Below are 23,888 nucleotides of genomic sequence, written 5' to 3' on the forward strand. Positions count from 1 at the left end.
TCCGAGGCCCGCCTCTCCCACCGTATTGAGACCTGCCTTCAATGGATCTCCCGATCACGCAATGATCCAATGGTCCAATGACGCATAATTGTGCTTTCTCTACCGGGTCGTTTACATCTTCACAAAGACCCCCGTTCCCACGCAGGAAACTCCTGTCGCCCGTCATAAACAACATTTATGTACAGTATGGGGATGTAGAACAAGCAGACAGACAGGCACAAACATGCTTAGAGTAGTTGGATCGGAGCCTATGAAAGATGATTTAGTACTTCCTGGACTAGGTCAACTAGAAAGAACAACTTTTTTTTTTGAGCGGAGGGGAGAGACGAATTTTAAGACAATTGACCTGGAGATCTCTCTGCTTGTGTTCTTCGTGAAATTTATTCAATTTAGACAAATCCATAAGACTATATATACTACTACAGAACTTCTAACTTTATCAATCAATATGCTTAATCGCATCCATACAAAAAAAAAAGAAACTTAAAAGCAAGTAGATGTAAGGTAGTAAACACTTCATTGTAGTGTTAGCTTAACTTGTTACTGTGTTTAGCTTTGGGCGCTGCGGTATTTCACTCCACAGTCTTCACCTTGTCATTTATGAAATTACTATACATCTTTTCCCCATTGGCTGATTGGACAGTTACGCCAGACCCCAATGAATTCTGCCTAGTGACAAGCGGCAGAAGCCGAGCTGTTCCGGCAAGCTACATCACTGCATCTGTTAGCTAGCTAGATGGCTATTTTATATTTTCTTGTTGAAGTTTCATCATTTCTATCACGGGGTTGCTTGTGTGTCTTGAGCAGCCAGCTACGAGCGTCCCACCGCAGCTGTAAGATTTGCACGTTGATTTATTATGTATGGGAATGTGCTGAGTCGGGACAACTCCAGGGAAGAGGGGGAAACGAGAATGAAAGTAAGACAAATGAAAGAAGTGTATTTTAACGGGTCAGACTGAAAAGATGATTTTCTTTTACCACCACTGTTGAATCATTTTCATACACAGAGGGTTTGTCCCCTCAGGCACGTTTAACCGTGACGTATCGGTAGTATTTATTTACATATTTCTTTACTTTAAGTTTAAAATATGCACAAGTGTTTTGTGACTTCAGGCAGATGGAGTTTTATCGTGTCTTTGGAAATATCCATCCTTTTTTTTTTTTTTTAACCGTTTGATCCTCACAAGGGTGTTGTTGGAAATATGACTTTTAAAAAGATCCCCGGTGGCAGGGCACATGTGACATCATGAGTATTTTTCCACAGGTCTTATTTTACTGTTCTGTGATGACTAAGTGATAGGAATTTGGGATTCATTGCTCATCAGCATTGCTTGTTGTCTTTATTTGGTTGTTTAGCTTAAAGTTGGTCATCTATGACCTAAAAACCAAGATTTTAAGGTCAGACTTTGACTGTTATACCCCGACTCTTGACCATATGTGGTTATGTGCACAGTTTTTGGAGTGAGTATCATTCATTCATCTTTTCATAGTTGAGACGCTAATGGTTTACTTTCTCTTCTGTTTTCCCTGTCACCCTCACTACACCTTCCCTCCTTGCCCTTTCTTCTGCTGAATCCTAGGTGACACCCCACCCCGCTCAGAAAACGCCTCAACCGGAGACGAGAGCCTTGAGAAACGAGAGTGACGGCAGACATCCAGACGCAACATAAGCGGAGAGAGCCAGAGCGAGAAAAGGGCAGTGGGCCATCTGTGCTCGGTCCCCTGCTATTCTGCAGCTGTGTCGGAGTCAGCAAGTACCTCTCAGCTGCCTCAGGACTTTTAAAAAGGAGGAGGAGGTAAAAGATTTCTCCGGAGCCATGCCGAAGCCTCGTTGGCAGCGGATCGGGCCCGTGGGGGTTGCCTCTGTGAAGAGAAGGGTGATAGCCCAGCTGGATGTTCCGCTGTCGCCGTCTTGCCTCGCTGTCATTAGTGGATAACGAGCTCCTGCGAGAGAGGAAGCGGAGAAGCAGCCTGTGGAGCGAGGAGGAAGAACCTTGCAGCTGTTATTGAGCGGCCCTGAGATCTTACGTCTCTCCTTTGCAACTGGACTCTTTAAATGATTCCATGCTAAAGAATCTGTGATACAAAACTTGAAAAGACCTTTCATTTTTTTTTTCCGGAAGATGATGCTACTTTGATTTTTTTTTTTCCCATGGTCTATGCCCTGACGGATTAGTTTGGTGACATTGGTCACCATGGCAGCAGCCTACCGTGTGGTGGTGAGCAGTGTGAGCTGCTACAACAGCGTGGTGGTGGACCGGCGCACGCACTCTCACGCTGTGCACTATTGTTCGGGCCCGTGTAGAGCGCTTTCCCAGGGGCTGGAATGTTCTGTGGCCCATCATGGCACTTGCTCCGAGCTGCTGGTTGCGCCGGACTTACCCTACACCGACCTGAATGGCCTGAGCGGACACTCAAGGTGCATGACCTCCCAACAGATGCCTCACCATGGTAGAACGAGTGGTACTGTTGACACGGGTTATAACTGTGATGCTCTGGAGAGGGCAGGCAGCAACGGCAATTTGTTCATAGGGGAGGAGAGCAACATGTGGCGGGGAAAGAAGCTCCCCAGTGGCGCAGGGTCAACGAGCAACCTGAGCTGCGGTAGCTACGGTAGCCTCAAAGACATCACTGAAGAGGCCATCAATCTGGCCAGCGGTAAGCTCAAAGAGTTTTCCTTTGACAAGCTTCGACTCTCCTCTTCCAGCCACGTCACCTTCCGCAAAGGCCGCAAGGTCCGTCCCGACTCCTTCAGCCGTCGCTCCACCGATCTGGAGATCATCTATGGCCACTTCGGCTCTAACGTCCCCAGTAACGGCACCACCACTGCTCCCAACGATGAGAACGCGCCGCCGTTTTTAGAGACGAAACTGAAGGGCAGTTCTAGCTCCCCGTCGGCTATTGCGAAAGTAAATGGTTCAAGCGGCAGCGGCTCGCTGGACCAAAGTGTGAACACTCTGGCCTCTCTTTACCGCAACACTCTAGGAGACGAAAATCTGATTGCGCGTCTGCTGGAGAAGACGTGGGCAGAGGCAGCTGCCGGGGGTGCCGGCGGGGAGGACATCCGCGCTTGCCTTGATATCCTCCTCAAATGCTCAGAAGACCTGAAGAAATGCACCGACATTATCAAGCAGTGCATCCGACGCAAAGCCGGCGGGGGTCCTCAGGACGGAGGGGCCAGTCCCGACAGCGTATACCGGGCCTTGATGACCCGACTGAGCATGTATCTAAAGAGACTACCTCTGGATCTGGAAGGGATAGGAGGTAGCGGGCAGGGTGGACAGGGCACGCCCGGGACTGGACATGGCGATCTGATGGAGCTGGTGAACAGTCTCCACTCGCTCCAACAGACGCCATTCTCACCGATATTTGGCAGTGAGCAGCCACCTCGTTATGAGGACGTAGTGCTGTCGCCTCCTAGCCCCAAGACGGCTCTTCATTCTGCGTCGTCCGCTCCTCACATATCCGTCCAGAACTCTTCATCCAAAGCGCTCACCAATGGACTACAGCATTCACATCCTCCGCCATCTATCACACATCACAATCTGTCTCCCACTCCTGTCACCAGTTCTTATTCCAGTCGCTCTCCGACGCACTCTCCGTCCCGTCTTCGAACCTCGCCGACCCCTCCGTACCCCCACACCCCTCCTGGATCCCCCATGGAGGCTTTGTACATTGAGGAGGAAGATGTAGATATGGGTAAGACGTCTGAACAGATCACTCAACAAATATCCCAGAATAAAGACATATCAAGTCAATCAGTTTTTCTATCTCAACGAGAGTCGACCAGCACTGTCCACAACCCGACGAGGCCGTCCCCCAACATGCTAGCACCCAGGAATGATGACATTGACAAACTGCTCATGGATTTGGAGAATCTGTCTCAGAGTATGAGCAATCCCAGGACTACTGAGCCTCCACTTCCGGTCAAGACTCGTAAGCGAGGCGGCAGTGGCCTTGGGATCGTGTCCACCGAAGCCCAGACTCCGCACACAATGCCCCAGTTCCAAGTAAAAACACCTGCGAGCCACCTGGCCATGAATGGCACCAGTTCCAAAGCCCCTCAGGGAGAAACTCACAATGCTCGAGCTGGCGAGGAGCATGAAGATGGCGCCTTGCTGTTGAGAATCTTGGAGAGCATTGAGAGTTTTGCCCAAGAGCTGGTGGATTCGGGGTCGGGGAGCCCCGGGAGCGCGGAGAGGAACAGCGGGAAGGAACGGGAGGTGATGAGACTTCTGCAAGGCACATTGGCCTCCACTGGTCGGCCTGACACCCCCGTTGATAGTACGACGTTACAAATTGCTCCGGCAGCCTGTCCACCGGAAACCGATCCCGCAGTAACCGTTCCGGCCATACCGCCAAAGCTCTCTGCACGAACGCCCTCGGTTACAGCTGCTCTCACACACAAAACTGCAGCTGAAGATATATGCTCGGCTACATCTGCGCAACAATCTACACCTGAGGCTCCCTCCACATTTGTGGCTACGGTCACAACACCTGAAACGAAAGACACCGTTTCCGAAGCCTCTTTAGTCCATCCCAAATCCACCCCTGCACCTGCAAACTTGCATTCCCTTGCACGTCCTGCCGAGCTGGGGAACGATGCTGCGCCTAAAGTGCCGCCTACCGGGTCCAGCCCGCCTGTGGTCGTCGAGAGAGACCCTGCTGTTACCATCGGGGACACTCCGGCTTTGAAAGACACGGGTTCGACCCTGCTCATCCAGCAGACTCCTGAAGTGATCAGGGTAGGCACCAATTCTTTATTTACTTCACTTGATTTGCCGTGTTTGTCTGTTATAAAGTACAAGACAAAAGACATCTATGTTTTTTTTTTTAAAGTGCTGTATTTTTTATTATTATTTTTTAAGTCCTAATTCTACATGAGAATGAAGTCAGATTTTGGGAAAAAAAACGTTACTTTGACATTTTTGCGATTGATTTTAAAAGAATAAAATCATAAATTTTTGAAAGTCATTGTACAACTTAAAATATTTTGAGAATTTTTTTTGGGGGGAAAAAAAAGTGAAACGTTAGTGATGAAAAGTTATTATCGAGATTTTTTTTTCTTGAAAACAAGTAATAATATGATATTAAGGTCATAATAATACTAGAAAAAAAAAACTCTTACCATATTTAAAAAAAAAAAAAGTCATTAAATTTTTTTTTATATTTTTGAAAACAAAGTCCAAATACTTCAAGAATAATTCTATCATTTGGTAATATTACATGGATAAAATATAATTTTGGCAAGACTAATTGTTTATTTTCAGGCAAAGAAACTTGTGTGAAACCTTTCAGGTTGAGATAAAAATTCATATTCTTTTTTGTTTTCATTGAATGTGAAATATAATTGCGTAGCACGTGCAAGCAAATGTTTAGAAGTCGGCTCTTTGCCGTTCCTCCTTTGCCTTGAAAACATGTCCAAGTTGAAACAAGTTCTCATTGCTGTGGCACAACAGGATCGCTGAATATAATTGATAGCTGGTGATGAATAGTGGTAATTAACTGCGGCGATGTGCCTGTCTGCTCCTTTCACTCAACAGAATTAGTGTGAGTGCTGGCTTGAAATAGATATTTTTGGGTGTTAAAGCCATCCTGGTTGCTGGTTTGTTTGTTTGTTTATTTATTTATTTATTTATTTGAAAAAAATGTGTTTAGCGCACTGTGCCGCCTCATGTCCTGTTGATCTGAAAAGCGCCTATTTTGGAGGTTGCCATGGTTGCTGGCAACCAGAACTCAACAATAACAGTACCTGAGTGCATCATTAGAGAACACCGATAAGAAAAACCCGTTCCAGGACTCTCTGAAAATCTCTGCCCATAAGGCCGTGAAAGTTAAAAATGTATATGTGAAATAGGCAAAGTTAATAGTAAGTAGATAATTAATTTGCGTTTTTTTTAAGATAATTCTCAATTTGTCAGGGAAAAGAAGCCAAAAAAATTTACATATATTGCATCTATAAAATATTTTTTCACCTACTTTTTTTCATATTACAATTTGGATAAAATAATTATAATGAATTCTCTTGTTTAATAAAATTGTGTTGAATGCATATATAATATTATTATTTGTAACAAATCAGTTAACAATTGATTTAAGCAGATAAATGACTAGTTGACTAATATAAACGTAGCATGCTGTACACATGAATGAACGTGTTTAACAAATACTTTTTATTTAAATGTTAACAATAAATCAATAATACTTTTTTTTTAATGATAATAATGGATTCATTTTGAATTATTTAATTATTTAATAAGATAAATGTATGTAATTTTAAATGTGTATTTGAAATTATTTAACATTTTATTTCATTGTCACATAATGAATTAGTTGTCGTTTTTTTATGAGATAAATGAATAATAAGTAATATAAATAAATGTAACATCTGCTGTATATATAAATTTGGTTTCAACTAATACTTTAATTATTTACAATATTTTTATTGTATTATTTATGATGACTGAACCAACGACTTTATAAGTTAAAATTGTGTTAAATGTGTTTTCAATCGATCAACGCTAACCCGAAAAATGAATAAAACCAAACAAATAAACACACAGATACATACAGTACATTTAAACAATTTCAAGGTGAAAAGAAATCACCTCAGTCAAAGCAAGAAATATCGCAAGACTCTTGAGCATTGAAATGCTCAATATAATCCTCATACTTTATCCGTCGCGGCAATAAATAGCCCATAGATGTGACTGTGATTGACCGTGGACCGGTCCAGGGTGCGTCCTCTGTGTCCCTCACTCACCTCCAGTCAAGAAGTCAGCCTGCAATGAGCCAACACGTCATGCCTGCCATTGATTGGCCAACGCTCTTCCAGTATTTCGGGCGTGTTGAGTAATCCTTGTTGCCGTGTGGCGGGACCACCCAATAGGAGGCGCTTGTTGGAGGGTGCGCCGGATTCGCAAGGGGCTCGAGGGGGGGGGGGGTTGTCTGTTAGCACCACAAGTGTTAACTGTATGGTTAGCTTCCTCCCCTGCTGGATGAAGGCGTGGGGGTGGGGGGGGCACCTAAATCTGTCCACCCCCCCACCCTGTACTATGGCATCCCGCTAACAGACTCGCTGTCGCCACAGTGTAAATGGACCTGCTTGTGTGTTGTGCGCCTGTGTGAATGTGCGTTGTTGTTGTTGTTGCCGTCCATGTTGTCCTATACTGTTTATGTTGCAAACCACACTGTGTTGAAATTAAAAACATGTGTTTGAGATTTAGCTTTTCTGAGCATATAGTTTCTCTAGATGTCAAACTGCCCTCGGGCTCGCATTGCAAACATCACAGCTCGTTTGTTTCCTGGGTTTGGCCACATAACATTTGCAATGCGAGCACGAAGGCACTCTGATGTCCTTGTGTGGATGAAAATTGAAAAGGAACTTGAAATGAAAGAAACATTAAAAATGTTGTCTTTTTCTGGATTGCGTCGTCAAATTTAGCGCACGTGTAACATGCCGTCAGGTGTTAACTTAAAATTAAAAAGACCGTATATGTATTTGCAGTTGGGCACCTATAGATTTAAATATTTGCAGATTAAAAAATTAAAATTTAAAAAAAAATCTATATTTCTCAATATTAAAACATGTTTTCGTTTTCAGGTAACTGGAAGTATTTTTTATTTTTTTTTAATTTAAAGAAAAGAAAATCATCCTCTGACCTCAAACCTATGGAGAACTTGTGACGTCCTCAAGTCCTCAGTACCACCTTGAGATCATGTTAGGCAAGCAACCCTGCGCGCTACCGTAGGTCACGGCCGGATTTGAGAATAGCTTCCCTGACACCCAATACCAACGGTGGGAATTATTACTAATATTCCTCTCTGCCCCACTCGCGCATTAAAGTGTCAGTCGAGCCGCAAACAAGGCTCTGACGGAATGCCCTGTGCACTTAATGGGCCACGTTCGAACCGCTTGGGACGAAAGCCTGCCGCCGTGTCGTGGCCCTTCACTTAGCGCTTTAGCTCCACCTGTCAAATGGCACCAACGCGTGACGTCAAATTCCAGGCAGTCTCCTCTGCCGGCCCAACTCTCAGCGGGAGATCGTAAGCGGAGTCGTCGAGATCCGCGCCGCAATGTGCCCGTGTTTCACATTTGTGTTTTATAGGAGGGAATCTAAGAAGAGGCTTTTTAACGGTGTAGTGGTTCACATAGCTGATTTAAGTGCAGCCTTAGTGGCTGCGACCCTGAACTGGATTAGCACGCTGGAAAATATACACTGTAAAAAATGGGGAATAATATTGACTAGGAAAAAAAAAAAAAGCTATGTACGAACTCATGACCTTTCGGTTTAGAAGACAGACAGACGTGCTACCACCTGAGCCATGCCACTCTGGTTATTTGCCACTAAACTTCATTGCTGGTGTGTCCAAAATGAGACCAAAACTAATATACAGAAGGAGTGGCATGGCTCAGGAGGTAGCACGTCTATCTGTCTTCTAAACCGAAGGTCATGAGTTCGTACATAGCTTTTTTTTTTTTTCCTAGTCAATATTATTCCCCATTTTTTACAGTGTATATTTTCCAGCGTGCTAATTAGTTAAATAGTTTATTTTTTATTTTTTTATTATAAACTATAAACTCTCCTTGTAAAAGTTACTTAGAATTTCTGAGTAAACAAACTTTACTAGTTTTTTTTCCAAGTAAATATTATGTTTGTTTGTTTTTACGCAGTGTCGGTGCACGGATGGCATATATCCAGATTTTTAAGATGATCGAATATGGGCTTAAAAGTACAACCCAAAAACAAAAACAAAATAGACAACAGCAGCATTGGCTAATTAGTAACAAGAAATATCTCTATATCTGTTATTGATAGGAAGCTGAAAGTCATTTGACCGTTTTCCAGCTTCTCTTTTTCCATCCCGCGTGTCAGCTGTTGACAGCTCCGAGAGAAGCAAGCTGCGTTTTGGCACAAAGGCTTTTTTTGGTGAAGGGGATGAAAGCGGAGCTTAGAGAAAGTATGCAGATAGGAAGGTAATAACTGTCTGTCAGAAACAACACGAGGAGAGGATTTGCACAAAAACACTTTATATATACGGAGGGACAAGTTGAGGGGGGGAAAAAAAACAGGCGGGGATATTAACGGGTGGGGTCGACGTAGTTTGGGGGGGGGGGGAAGGTCGGCGAGCGGGGGGCTTTCCAGCACAGTACGGTTGTTGACTCTGCTTCGCTGGAGAATGACATCACTCCTTCGACAGGAAATAAGGTCACAGTAGGAACGCATGCCAAGTAGGGGAAAACGCTTGTTTGGACTTAAAGCACAAGTACAAGGCCCAACATAGTGCTTTGACGCAGGCTTTCCCAATGTGGCTCCAAAAAGTCATGAAATGGTGATGAGAAGATCATTTGACACACATCTCAATACAGTTCAATTCACTTGGTTATGATTCGATTTTGTCATGTTTATTATGATGTAACTATATACACATATATATATATATATATATATATATATCCAAAAACTTGGCATGATCGTATTGGTAGCCGCTGACATCATCGTCCGGCCCCACTGCAGCCTGGGACGTCCTCCAAACTGCTGTTCCCACTTTAGCGTCAAACTTCTTTTTTTTTTTTTTTTTTTTAAAGCGAGTCACCTTTTCATCTGGAAACTTTTAACTCGGCTGGAGGCTGTGTCACCATGGCAACCACCAAAACATGTTTTGCCGCATCAGAGGTGGGAGAGGGAGGCTACACGGGACTCCCCCACTCCACAATCATGGCCAGATCGTGGGACTCCCTCCCAAGAGCTCGCAGGGAGGCTGTTTTGACAAAAGGCGCGGCAGCGGGCCACTTTTTTTTAACATGCAGCATGTGAGACAAGCAAGGTAGTGATTGTACAACCAAAATATTTGACCTGATCTCCACTCGGGTGTTCCTTTGTGTTTCAGCCACCCGCAATCTTGACTGATAATTAAATAAAGTGTGTAAATGTATTTTATAGCATTTTATTGTTGGTCATTGTGGTGGCCAAGTGTAGATTTTAATTTTTTTTGTAACGAATTTATAACTTGTAACAAGCAATGCAGCACAGTGGGATTAAAAAAATAATATTAATTAATTAATTAATAATTCTTTTGGATTCGTTTTGTTGCTGTCATCCAATAAAAAAAAAAGTTTTAAAATAAATCAAATAATTGTTATATTCATATATTATTTTATCATTTTCCCATGTGTATTGTCAGTAATTTTATTAAATTTTTTTATGTCACTTTTTTTCTTTAAAAATTGAATTTTATCAAACAGAACCCATCAAAAACATGACCGGAGTTCGTTGGGGTCACCACCAGCAAGGTTCTACTGTAGCCTACTTTCACTTTCTCAGTACCAAGGAGGGAATTGCTGCCCTCTAGTGTCCTTTTGAAAGCTTGTGGAACAGGCCTTTCACGCCATCTAGTGGAAGATCTTGCTAATGAACACTCACCAGTTTAAAAAAAAAAAAAAAAAGGTCAGTATTTCTGAAGTTATGTGCCATCAAAATGATCCATTTATACCCATTTCCACTTATATTTAAAATAGCCTTTCCCGTTGCCCCTGTGATGGCTGAGTGAGTAGAATTACAAAATGCAGGGTGTGGTTGTTGATACAAAACATGCTGACACTACCTGTTTCCATTCTTTGGGTCATCCTGAGATGAAAAGCAGTAAAGAAAAGTGTCATAATAGGAAGGTGGTTGCAGCGTGACACAATGTGCTTGGATGTGGAGTGAATGCTGCGAGATGTTATTATGCATGTTACGTACACTTTGCACATCATAGTTGTTCAAGGTTGTTTTTTTTTGTTTTGTTTTTTTGTTTTTGGGGAGGTTTGTCCAGTAGACTTCAGGACAGTTTTAGAACATTTTGGAAAATGTTTGTAAACTTTTAAATGTTTCAGGTTGCAAAAAATATCAGTATATTTTTTTGTGAAATATTTTGAAAATTATTCAGTTATTTTGGGATTTGTCTCTGCAAGCTATTGTTTTTTTTGTGTGTTATTGGCAATGTTTTTAAACTTGATTGTTTAAAAATTCAGAGAACTGTTTAGTAAAATGTACATTTTTGAAAACTTTAAGTTAATTTCAGAATTTTTTTGTGGGTAAGTTTCTTTATTTTTTGTAAACTGCAGGCTACTTTCTAAGAGTCTGAAAATGTTGGTGAATTTTGGAACATGTTTGATAAATTATGATTTAAAAAAAAATCACTTAAAACATTTTTCTTTTCTTTTTTTTTTTACATTTTTAGCGTGTTTTGGAAACATTACAATACAATTTAAAAAAAAAAAAAAGTAAAATTTCAGCTGTTAATGTTAAATGTTAAAATTTTACTTTAATATTTAATATTTTACTTTTAATGTTTTTTTTTAATACATCGTGAAAAGTACAACAAAATGTGAATGTTGAATAAAATATTACACTTAAAACAAACATTTCCCAGTCAGACAAAGAGATGAAACAAAAAGCATTTACAGTAATAGCTGTCATGTTTTATTAATTCCTTTTAGTTGTTTAATTCCAAATTTTTTTTGTATACATATTTTGGTGAAAATAAACAATTTCCACATGAATATGAACAGTTTAAAAAAAAAAGTGCAAAAGTACAACTAAAGAAACTTTGTGTGTGTTTTTATGCCATTCTAAAAGAATAAAGCAACAATTCTTAGGAATGTATCACAAGGAATGTGATCACTTTAATGAGAGTGGGAAAAATCAAATGTTGCCAGCAAGTAATCTCAGCAGATGTTGTCGTCACATCGTCGCTGTCTGTAACTCGGATTTAAACTCAGAAGTCGGGGTCACAAACTCAAAGTGGCAGCACGGTCACATGACTTATTAAAATGAAAGCCGTTGAACTGCATTCGTTCATAGCACGTTAGTAGGAACGTATCAACGGGGAGGTGGTACGTTCAAGGACTGTGGGAAATTCTAAGCTCAAACCCAAAGATGGAGTTTCCTGACAGTTTCTAATGAATTTGCAGATCTTTAAGTTTTCATTTATTTTCTTTTATTAAAGCAAATAATCCCTTTTATTTTTTAAACTACCTTGAGACTAACATTTCAAATTTAAATCAAAACGAGGCTAACATTTCAAGGTTAAATTGCGCAACATTAAAGAAACAATCCTATTGATATATATCGAATGATAGCTCAAGCAGCAGTTTTGCTTGAACTCGGGTAAACTCTGAAAGCTTTCGAGTCTAGACTTTAATACATGCTGTGGAAAATCCTTCGCTTGCAGACTCGCAGGCAACAACCGCGACAAACTTCTTTGATGACTTTAGCGTTTCCCGAGCGTGGTTCCGATCCATTTCCGCCAAAGTCTGAAGAAACTATCAGACTGTCCTCCATCTCCCCAATGGGCCGTCCATCTTTGCTCTGTCTGGATCTCTTTAAAGCCAAACAAAACGTGTACGGTTATTATAACTTAACTGAAAACACAGAATAATTTTGACCTTGAATCACTTTACAAAAAAAAAAAAGTAAATTAGAAAATTCACTAACGATAATAATCAAACAGCCAGGATCGTTAGAGGGCGCTAGTGAGATAATATGAGCACTTCGAACCAAAATGGCTGACTTCTTGTCTTTTCACATACGTGTGTTTTGTTTTTTTTATGACTTTTTTTGTGGGTCTACTCATGATAGACATGGCGACCAAATTTCATGTTGCTGAGTGAAACAGCCTATGGGGGCTTTTTTTTTTTTTTTTTTTTTTTTTGTCAGGTTAAGGTTTTTACTGTAGCTTGCCTGAAATCTGCCTAGCGCCCCAAGCAGAAATAAACATGCAATGGAGTTGCTATGTGTACACGGATAATTTTACACACAGCCGGCAGGCAATGGTTGCTCCTAGCAGGCGATTTCGGAAGTAGCTTTGTTCACAAAAGTAGTTCCTGGGAAGTGGCGTGCACACATTCAGCATAACAGTTGGCGCTGCAGGACAGCTGAACACCCCCCCCCTCCCTTCTTTTTCTCCCCCCCCCCCCTTCCCTCCCCAGCCGCCTTTGAAGCACTTATCTTCCCATCAGGCCTTCATTGGGCTGACTCGCCTGTTGCCGTATCACGGCGGGAAAAGAGGAAGCGTTCTGCAAATGGCACACCTGTTGTCTTCATTCCCACTCTCCTCATTCACTTGTCCTTCTGTGACCTAAAGGCTGCCCCCCCCCCCCCAAAAAAAAACAAAAACAAAAAACAAGTACTCCATCACCCGAGCACTTAATTCCGGTATTTCACAGATAGCATTAGCTGGTTAGCTTAGCAATTAGCATGTCTTCTCTGTCTTTCCCTCTGTTAATTACTCTTGGTTATCCCTTCGTAATAATAATGGAATTGGATGCAAAAAAATTTGGATTGAGACATCCATAATATCTATTATTTTTGTGAAAGTTGATTCAAGTTCATATTTGAGGAAAACATTTTCAGAAATTCTTTGCAAAATTCAAGCATATCCAAAAGGGGGGAAAAAATTAAGCAAAGTAGTATTTTACGGAAGAGGACTAGGACCAGTGAAGAGAAAGCAGAAAATCTCAGAATTCTGACTTTATTTTACAAATCAGAATTGTGACTTTAAAGTGAGAATTCTAAGAATAAAGTGAGAATCCTGACAAACTTTTTGTTCTCTCTTCACTGGCCCTAATCCTCTTCCGTATTATGTACGTGTATGTGTCATTTGCAAAAGTAAAGAAAGAAAGAAAAAATCCTTCAAATGTGTATTTGATTAATAGTTATAATTATTTATTATAGTGTCAATATAGCAACGTGTGTGTAAAATACATTTTAATACCAAATGAGTCGACGTAACATCCTTTGTGTGGCGCTCGTTTGTTGATAGTCACAAGATACAGTGATTAATGTTTCCTCTTGCAGCACATCAGGAAAAGTGTGTGTGTGTTTGTGTGGGTGTGTGGGATTGGTATGCGACCTTGGCTTCAGTCGAGTGGAGTTGTTCCAAACAATTCAGCAGGGGTGCGCACAGCGGAGTTACCCTAAAAAACACAAGGTTGCTTGTGTGTCTGGAAAAGTCACTAGCACACCTAAGATGTTAAATATGAATAATAATTATGCTTAAATATGCGCACAAACAAGTAATTCCTTGTTTTAGACAGGAAATGCATTCCGAGTTGTTGAAGTGTAAACGTAAGTGATCGCCGCCACCACTAGAGGGCGCCAGATTCTCCACTGAGTCCACGTGAGAGAGAAAAAAAGAAAAGAAAAGGTGTTTATTCCACTAGCAGATTGTGAGAAGTTTTGCTTTCCTGATGGAATTTGCACACAGCTGCATTGCAGACGTTTGCGCAGTTTGGGACAGTCATTGGCCACTTCATTAGGTACACCTGATGATATCCAAATTCAACAGAGAGAAAAACGTCTTTACAATAATTATCAGAGACAGAGAGAAATTTATTTACCACCTCGAGTAAGACACATATTGTTAAAAGAATACTTGTTGGATATTGTCAGTTAAATTAAGGACTTAGTGAGGTGGGTGGGTGGTCTACTGTATATCAAATCACAATTTTTTATTATTTTTGTCAACAAGTGCCTAGATATGGCAAATCTATGTTGAGTTTGGCACCAAACCATCCTATGTTAAAAGTTTCAGGACCAGGTGACAAACTTCCTGGAATGTTAGCCAAGCGTCAGTCACTGATTCATCAAGTCGTCCCAAAATTACCTCTTTGGAAATAGTTCCTCTTTGATTGCCCCGCCCACTCACATGGAAGCGGCCTTTGCTGAGTGTGGGTGGGGGGTAGGGGGGGGGGGGTTACCGGTAAGCTGTGTATGTGCGTGTTGCCCGACTCCGTCATGGCTCATGTTTCTCACTTCCGAGCCCAGCTTGTGGAACGGCAGGCACCAGAGAGACTGCGTGAAGTGGGACACCGCAAGGTTCTGTAGCCCCCCCTGGATGGTGGATCATGCTCGGGTGGTCTTCTTGCGCAGGAAACTTGCATGCTGGATTACTAGCACGGAGTCCGAAGGGGAAGGTTCTGGGCTACTTTCAGGAGCTTTTTTTGTGGGAAATCTAACGGGGGCATTTTTGCGTGCGGGGACCCCCGACCATGATGATCAAGGAGACGTCGTTGCGCCGGGACCCCGACCTGCGGGGCGAGCTGGCCTTTCTGGCGCGGGGCTGTGACTTTGTCTTGCCGTCGCGCTTCAAGAAAAGACTCAAGTCTTTTCAGCAACAGCAACAACAGCAGCAGGTCAGGTTGTGCAACCGGCAGCTACGGAAAATTCAAATCTGTAAAATACTGTATGTCGCATGTGGACAGCTTTTCTCACATAGGACATGCCGGGAACGACAAACTGTTCTGAGGCAGATACCAGCCAGTGTATTAATAGACGGGAGGTGCAGGAATAGAGTGATAGAATGAATGCAGAGGGTAAGGGGGGGTGAGGGGGGTCGTTACAGCTGTCAGGCTCAATACACGCACTGTACAAAATGGCCACCGGAAGGAAGTTTTGCATGCCAACAACTTCATGTATTGTTGATTTGGGGTCTGATGTTGAGGAGTCAAGTTTTGTCACTCGATTGCTTTGGCATCAATTTCCTCAAATAAAGAAGAAAAATAAACACATACCCCAAATAACGTCCCTTTCCCAGAAGGAAAACAATGGGCTGAAAGTGTACTCGTCTCATTTATGGGTGCTTAAGAAAAATAAACGCCTCCCTCAAATAACTTTTACTTCTCAATTTACCGACACAGATTATACGTTCGCCAAAAAGGCAAACCAACGTTCTGTTATTTTAGAGCAGTCACCCAATGTCAATCAATTAACCAATCAATCAATGTGGTGCCCACGTTGTCTAAGGTGCCGAAGTTGTCATGAGAGACGTGATGGCGGGCCAAAATGCGGGACGTGACTAGACTGGTCGCCACGGACTGGAACGAGTGTGACGTGACCGGACCTGATTTGTCTCGATTTGATTTGCTGTGGAGTGGCTATGATTTAGCTGGGGCTGTGGCTGTGACGACTTGGCAGTGACGAAGACGACTTGGCTGTGATGAAGACGACTTGGCTGTGACGAAGACGACTTGGCTGTGACGAAGACGACTTGGCTGTGACGAAGACGACTTGGCTGTGACAAAGACGACTTGGCTGTGACAAAGACGACTTGGCTGTGACGAAGACGACTGGGCTGTGGCTTTGGCTTTGGCTTTTTTTTCTACTCAAAGTATGGCAAAGCTTGTTACCTTTAAAATAAAGCAGTCAGTCCAATCCAAATAGCTGCAAAAAGAGTTGCATACATCATTGTTTTACATAACCACTTTAATTTATGCAAGACAAGAATTGCGTGCTGGTTTAATGTAAACAAATATATAGAAAAGGCAATACTTTTTATAATTTTTTTATTTGTGGTTGTCTGTGATATTTGGTATTTATTTTGTGGTGTGCTATTAAATATTATATATCTATATATTTTATTTGTTTATTTATTTATCTATTTATTTTTGCGATGCGGGGGGGGCAACAATCTGCATTTTCACCCAGGGCGCCAAATCACTTGGGCCCTGGGTCCCGAACTAGCCACCAAAATATTACAATACAACTACAACAACAATGTTTTGAGTAGGAAATGATATTGAAGTATTTTGGGATCTAAAATGTCAACACCAAGTGCGACTTTCCCATCGTTTACGAAAGTCAAGCAACACCACTGAAAAAAAGTTACTCTCAATCAGATTCTCTGATGACATCATCCTCCCTGTTTTACTTCAGGTCCAGTCCAAAGCGGAGAAGAAACCCGGCACGCCACCCCCGGCGCCCGCCCAGGCGTCCGCCGTCCCGCATGCCCCCTCGCACCGCTCGCCCAGCCCACCCCCAGCGGCTCCGGTGATCATCAGCCCTCCTTCGCCGCCGCCTCCTCCTGCCATCAACATTCCCAGGTTCTACTACCCACGCGGGCTTCCTGCCCCCGGCCCGCCGGCCAACCACGACGCGGCCATCGCCGCCATCGAAGAGGCCTTCACGGAGTTTGAGGAGGAGAAGGCCGACATTTACGAGATGAGCAAGGTCGCTAAGGTAAGTCGGTCAAGTAGAACTCGCGGTGGGTATCAAAAGTCTACACACCCCTGTAGAAACCCACCGTGAATGTGGCCTCTAAAATTCAAAGTGAGAGTTTGCAGTTTCCTAAATGGTATGGAAACAAACCGCTCTTAGCCACGGTTGCTACGTTGCTAGCACGACTCGCACATGTTGGAGTGTTGTGCTGTTACTTGTTTTGTTTCAAGAGCTGTCCAATTCCTTCTGTGATATTTTTGTTGGAAGCAAATTATCTGCATAAAAGTATCAATTTTACATAAGAAATGTAAAAGTGAACGTTGGCAGAAATAAAAAATAATGCCATTTTGCCTGCAGGCGTGCGAGTGTCCGCTGTACTGGAAGGCGGCCATGTTCTACGGGGCCGGCGGCGAAAGGACTGGCTTCGTCTCGGTTCACTCCTTCATCGCCACCTGGAGGAAGTAGGTTGCATTTGAAGTCAATCCGGATCAAAGTCACATAAAAAGTTCAAACGACCGGCGCGCTCCTGCAGGTTGCTGCACAGTTGCCACGACGACGCCTCACGATTTATTAGCCTGCTCGCCAAACCCGGCTGTCAATACCTGGAGCAGGAGGACCTCATTCCTCTTCTGCAGGTCAGTTATTTTCTTCTACGTTATTTCATTTTCCACATTTGAATTTATTGTTTCATTTTTTCTTTTATTTGGTACTTTTATTTATATATATATATATATATATATATATATATTATATTTGTATCATACTATTTTGTTATCAGTTTCATTTATTTTAATTTCATACTTTTGATTTTATAACATTTTAGTTTGTATATTTTGATTGATTTGAACTGTTTGATTGTTTAGGACATCGTGGATACGCATCCCGGACTCACATTTCTGAAGGATGCACCCGAGTTTCATTCCCGCTACATCACAACGGTAATAAAAAAATACAATAAAATAAAAAACATTAAATAAATTAAATCTAATCTATTTTGCCACTTGTTGTCGACTGAAAATGAAAACAGAAATTTGTTTTCAATTGTAGCTTGTTGTTTTGTTAATTTCCGTTGATGAAAAATAAGCTCGGCCCACGGATGTAATCAACCTTGGCGGTTGTCCGGCAGGTGATCCAGCGGATCTTCTACGTGGTGAACCGCTCGTGGACGGGCCGCGTGTCCAGGACAGAGCTGCGGCGCAGCAACTTCCTGCAGACGCTGGCGCTGCTGGAGGAGGAGGACGACATCAACCAGATCACCGACTACTTCTCCTACGAGCACTTCTACGTCATCTACTGCAAGTTTTGGGAGCTGGACAGCGACCACGACCTCTACATCGACCACAAGGACCTGGCCCGCTACAACGACCACGGTGAGAGGAAGAGATAGTTTCAACGATTTAGGGGACATTTTAAAATTCTGATGTTGTCGTTGTTAAACGTTTTTCAGACTTTTTACTTGTTTGTTTTTCACAATTTTTTGGGTAATAAGTATTTTCTCGAGTTTTTGCTTTTCAGATTTTCCTGTTTTTTTCTTTATATTTGTATTTACTTGATATTTTCCTTGATATTTTTTGTTTAGTTTTTCAACTAATCAGTTTTTTATTTTATTTCCCACACTTTTTTGCTATTAGGATTTTAACAGTCTCCCTCACTTTTTTAATTTAAACGTTTCCCTAATGTTTTACTTTGTGGTAAATTTCCCCCCCAAAAAATTATTGTAATTTTCCCCCCAAAAAAATTATTATAATTTCTCCCCCAAATTTTTACAATGTGTTTTCCTAACTATTTTTCACTAATAATTGTTTAATTTTTTTTCAATTTTTTTCCCATTAATTTAATTATTCTTTTTTTTTTTTAAATTAGCATTATTTTTTCAACTTTATGTTTACCTAGTTTTTACTTTTTAGCCAATTTGAAAGTTTCGCACAATATTTGTAAAGTTTTTTTAACTACTTTTTACTTTTTCAGCAATGAAATAAAAAAGAAAAAAGGTTCCAGATTTTTTTTCACTTTTTACTTGTGAAAAAAATGAATTAGATTTTGACAACTTTTAAAAATTTGTTGTTTTTTTTTCACAATAAATTTTTGGGGCCAATTTGAGTTTCTATATTTTTCCCAATTTTTTTTATCTGACTTTTTACAGATTTCTTTCACCAAAAAACCTTACTGTGACATTTATTATTATTATTATTATTATTATTATTATTATTATTATTATTATCATTATTATCATCATCATCATCAGCCAAGTCAGAGCCCAAACCTAATACTACAGAATTTTATTTGACAAGGCCTAATTTAATCATGAGCTAACCAGTAACAAAATGGCCGCCTTTGTTGACGTTCTGACCTCCTGTCCACCCTTAGCGTCATCCAACAGAATCATCGAGAGGTTGTTCTCGGGCGCCGTGACACGGTAAGCGTCCACTCAAACGGACGTGACCATGTCTATGACGACAGAATTAAAACATCTGCTGTCTGTGTGATTGGTCGCCAGGGGCAGTGCCGTGCAGAGGGAAGGTCGCATGAGCTATGCTGAGTTTGTCTGGTTTCTCATATCTGAAGAGGACAAGAAAAATCCCACGAGGTGAGAAATAACTCTTTGTATCACATAACAGGCAAAAATGCTCATGCAGCAAAGTCAACCAAAAGCCAAGCTGAACCTTGACCTCGCCGTTTTCCCTCCAGCATCGAGTACTGGTTCCGCTGCATGGACGTGGACGGCGACGGCGTGCTGTCCATGTTCGAGTTGGAGTACTTCTACGAGGAGCAGTGCGAGCGCATGGAGCAAATGGGCATCGAACCGCTGCCCTTCCAAGACTTGCTATGCCAAATGCTGGATTTGGTCAAACCGGAGAGTCCGGGTAAATTCCGACTCGGACCAATCCCTTCAGCCACGCCTGCTCCGCATAACACGCAACGTTTTGTTTTGTATTTGCAGGCAAAATGACCTTGGGTGACCTGAAGCGTTGCCGCATGGCTCACATCTTCTTCGACACCTTCTTCAACCTGGAGAAATACTTGGACCACGAACAGAGAGACCCCTTCGCTGTGCAGAAGGTGAGCGGGAAACGTGGGACATAATTGTGCTTAAAAGTATCGAAAATTGGACATTAAATGATCAAAGGGAAAATATACAACTAGTACGGGACACAAGTGCGGCCCCTCAAATATTGGCAGTAATGCCTGCTGGCATTTAAAATAATAATAATAAATAAAAATAAAAGAAATCAGCCCCTAAAGCCCGATTTTGGAAGCATGTCTGTCATGTGTAGACCCACAAAAAAGTCTCAAGGACCCGTGTTTAAAAAGATACAGAAAGTCAGCCATTTTGGCTCTAAGTGCTCAATTTGGCGTGAGGTTGTATTAAGAATTCTGCCTCTTAAGTTTGACCTAGAAGCATGAAACTTAATAGCCACATTTATCATAAGTAGACCCACCAAAAAGTCTCAAGGACCCACGCTTGAAAGGAAACAGGAAGTCAGCCATTTTGGTCCAAATGCCCATTTTGGCTTAATAGCACTCTTAAGACTTTTTTTTTTTTTTTTTTAAATGCCAGCCCCCAAAACACATTGGATTCAACAACGTGGAAATTTGTATTCATGTCTATCTAGAATAGACCCACAAAAAAGTCTCAATGACTTGTGTTTAAAAAGATACAGGAAGTCAGCCATTTTGGCTCTAAGTGCTCAATTTGGCACTGCCCCGCCATGTTTCTGGTTTTCATCTCACGACCAGCCATCCAATGGCTTTATTTTCACGTTGCCCTTCCAGGACCTCGACAGTGACGGTCCCGAGCCGTCCGACTGGGATAAATACGCCTCCGAGGAGTACGAGATTCTGGTGGCGGAAGAAACTGCCAATGAGCAGATACACGAAGGGTACCAAAAATGTTCTTTTACATCCGTTGAAGGCGTTTTGTCAGCTTGCTAACTAACGTTCTCAAATGTGATTCCAGGTCATTTGAGGACGACTATGACGTGGACGAGCTCCAGGTTCCGGCTGAGATCGGGAATAAGATTGAGAAACTGGTCATTTCGGATCTGACGGCGTGAAAAAGTGGATTTTTCAGAATCGTCGGATTGGATGCACCCAATCGAAACGGACATCAAAGAGAAAAAGGACATCTGTTTTATGATGATGGGGGGGGGGGGGGGTGATGATAGACTCATATTCACGCGTTGACGTGCATCTTACAGCAAAGTGAATGAGTGAGGCGATGTTTGATAAGCTCTTAAAGACAAAAACGGCACACTAAAAAGCTCTACAGGAGACGAATGTAATTTTTTGGGGGGGGTTTGTTGGATCAAACCTTTTGACAATCATGCGCAAAGACAATCACATGACACGGACAAGAAACACGTACACAACTCATTTTGGAAACAAAACCTCTTGAAGTTGGGCAGTTATTACAATTTCTTCTTTTTTTTTTACACATTGTAAAACATAATGTGATTTATTTATTTTTTTATTCTTGGAAAAATTGAGAGGAAAAATCTGTATCAGGGAAAATTTGTTTTGGAAAAAAATCCCCAGTTTTAATAAAAACATAGCAAACCATTTAGACACAAGTATGTATGTACGTTTGCACCAACAATTCAAGAAAATCTTTTAAGTCTGCAGTTTTTTTAAACAAATTAACTTAATAAATTAATAAATACATAAAAAATCACCAACATTTAGATAAAAAAAATAATGTTTTCCTTAAAAATCTATTGCTGTGCAAAAATTTGGAGAGAGAAAACAAAACTAGCCCTGTAAGATTTTTTTAATTTTTTTTTAAATTTGTAAAAATATAGAGATTTTTTTTTTTACCCCAAAAAGATTCTGTAAAAAAATTATAATCGAATTATATCAAATTTAAATAGTCTCCCGTTCCCTTTTGCTCTCACTCAGTCTCACACAGACATACACACACACAATTAACTCATTTTGGAAACAAAATCTCCGGAAGTTGGGCAGTTATTACAATTTTTAAAAATGTTCTAAAAAAAAAAAAAAAAAACATTTGGGAGAAAAATTCTGTACAATTTCTTCTTCCTTTTTACACATTGACTTTTGCAGCAGAAAAAAAAATCACCAAAATTTTGATTTAAAAAATATATTTTGCTTAAATATGATGAAAGATCTGATATGCAAAATGTTAGATTTTTTTTTGCGGGGGGGGGGGGGGGCAAAAAAAAAGTATTGAAACTTTCACAAAAACCCTTTTATGTTCTGCCCAAAAACAAAACAACTTTTATCGAATTTACATACTCTCGTTCTCTTTCACCTTCTGCCATCTCGTCGAAGAGCATTGAAATATTCTGCCTGTCCCTACAGTATATGTTGCTGGCATAGATAGATGAACAAACATGCACCAGAATTTTCGGACCAATTCAATCCACAATCTCTGCTTTAGGTTTGGAAATGCGCCTCCATGTGGCCACCGCGTATTCCTACAAGCCCTCGCACCAAAAAGTCGACTAACCCTTTCCAGGAAGATGTCGACCAGGCTGTGTTCTATTCTTAGCGCTGTTATCTGCCTGTGGAGTCGCTTGGTAATCGTTGCTCAAGGCTTGGAAAGTTCTACAGGGACGGAAGGATGTGAGGTAACGTCCCTGGTAAAAAAAATTTTTAAAAAAAAGCGGCGAGCATATCAAGCTCTCTGGTAGAGTTGACTTTATTTTCCCACCCGCTACATGTCACGACATTTGTATTAATAACGCAATAACACACGTGGGTTTTTTTCTGTTCGTGTTTTGCTGTCTGATGATGTCACCAAGAACAAAACATTGTGGGTCTGGCAGACATGAGTTGACACAGTGGAACCTCCTCATTTATTTGTATGTAAAAAAAACTAATGTGAAAGGGATTTGGCTGTGAGCCAGATAGCGGCTAGGGAACCGTTAGCAGCTAAAATGAGTACTTTTTCGCTTGTTTAGACCATTTTTGCAAACATTTTTGTACAAATGAATGTTTTAAAAAAGATTGATTTGATAAGAAAGATTTTGTAATTTTATGCAAGATTTTTCAGATTTTTTTTTTCTTGAAAATTCTAAAATGCAGAAAGTGTAAACTTTTTTTTTTTCTTTTCTTTTTTTTTTATAGTTTTGCATGACTTAAGTGTTTTTTTCTGCCCCATCCTGGTAATATATATTTTTTTAATTTTATGGCTTTTTTTGTACGTTAATTTTAGTTTTTTGGGTTGTTTTTTTGCATGACATTTTAACAAAATGTAAAAAAATAAAATAAAATAAAAAATCCTATATTTATGCAATGTTTTTTGTTGCTTTTTTTTCCTTAACAATTTAGCAATTTTTCCCCGAAAATTTACAAAGCATTTATTTTCAACAATTTTGCAGCTAAGTTGTTTTTTCCCGGCTGTAGTGATTTTCGGAGGTTCCACTGTCCACATAAGCAGTTTTGTCCCACCCTACCCCCAATGAAACTGTTATTTATTTTTATTATGTCTTCTTTTTTTTGTGTTTGCTGCCAAAGAATTCTAAAAAAAAATACTCTTGATTGCAATGACACTCACCGGACACTTTATTAGGTACACCTGCATAGCCTTCATGTAGCTAACCAAAATATTAGAAAGAGCTCTCGATATTACGCAATGTGAAACAACTTTTTTTTTTTCCCTAATTACATCGTGCAGGTGCCTCGAATTGCGTGTCCAATGAGTGTCGTGCGCATTAACTCTAGTTTTAATTTCACGTCCACAAATGAACACATCATATGTGTAAATATGACTTTTTTTGTAACAGTTCCAATGCTCGACGCAGCTAGAATTTCAAGAGATATCGTGCAAAACGAAAGCTGAAACAAAAACATGTCAATTGACGTGTTTACACTGCGTTCAGTGTGTGTTTGCTTTGGGGAGTGCGTTTATGGCTTGTGTATGCGTGTGTCCATTTTTGTAGTTAC

General features: G+C 41.0%; 1 protein-coding gene across 2 annotated transcripts in view; it reads left to right on the forward strand.

Annotated features, from left to right (window-relative positions):
• Positions 1 to 22,147, forward strand: part of ppp2r3a (protein phosphatase 2, regulatory subunit B'', alpha) — a 42,766-nt gene extending 20,619 nt beyond the window's left edge. The window contains exons 2-13 of one of the 2 annotated variants that reach the window (XM_077561809.1): positions 1,581 to 4,745; positions 16,698 to 17,000; positions 17,337 to 17,440; positions 17,512 to 17,614; positions 17,843 to 17,917; positions 18,106 to 18,349; positions 19,347 to 19,395; positions 19,477 to 19,566; positions 19,668 to 19,843; positions 19,921 to 20,039; positions 20,754 to 20,860; positions 20,938 to 22,147. In XM_077561809.1, coding sequence (XP_077417935.1) covers positions 2,196 to 4,745; positions 16,698 to 17,000; positions 17,337 to 17,440; positions 17,512 to 17,614; positions 17,843 to 17,917; positions 18,106 to 18,349; positions 19,347 to 19,395; positions 19,477 to 19,566; positions 19,668 to 19,843; positions 19,921 to 20,039; positions 20,754 to 20,860; positions 20,938 to 21,034 — 4,017 coding nt within the window. In that variant the 5' untranslated portion in view covers positions 1,581 to 2,195 and the 3' untranslated portion in view covers positions 21,035 to 22,147. Of the gene's footprint in view, positions 1 to 1,580; positions 4,746 to 14,818; positions 15,179 to 16,697; positions 17,001 to 17,336; positions 17,441 to 17,511; positions 17,615 to 17,842; positions 17,918 to 18,105; positions 18,350 to 19,346; positions 19,396 to 19,476; positions 19,567 to 19,667; positions 19,844 to 19,920; positions 20,040 to 20,753; positions 20,861 to 20,937 lie in introns of those variants that run through there. The other variant, XM_077561818.1, reaches the window with a different exon arrangement.
• The last annotated feature ends 1,741 nt before the right edge of the window (positions 22,148 to 23,888 follow it).

Source organism: Vanacampus margaritifer, chromosome 1, assembly GCF_051991255.1.
Source record: "Vanacampus margaritifer isolate UIUO_Vmar chromosome 1, RoL_Vmar_1.0, whole genome shotgun sequence".
NCBI classification, from domain to species: Eukaryota; Metazoa; Chordata; class Actinopteri; order Syngnathiformes; family Syngnathidae; genus Vanacampus; species Vanacampus margaritifer.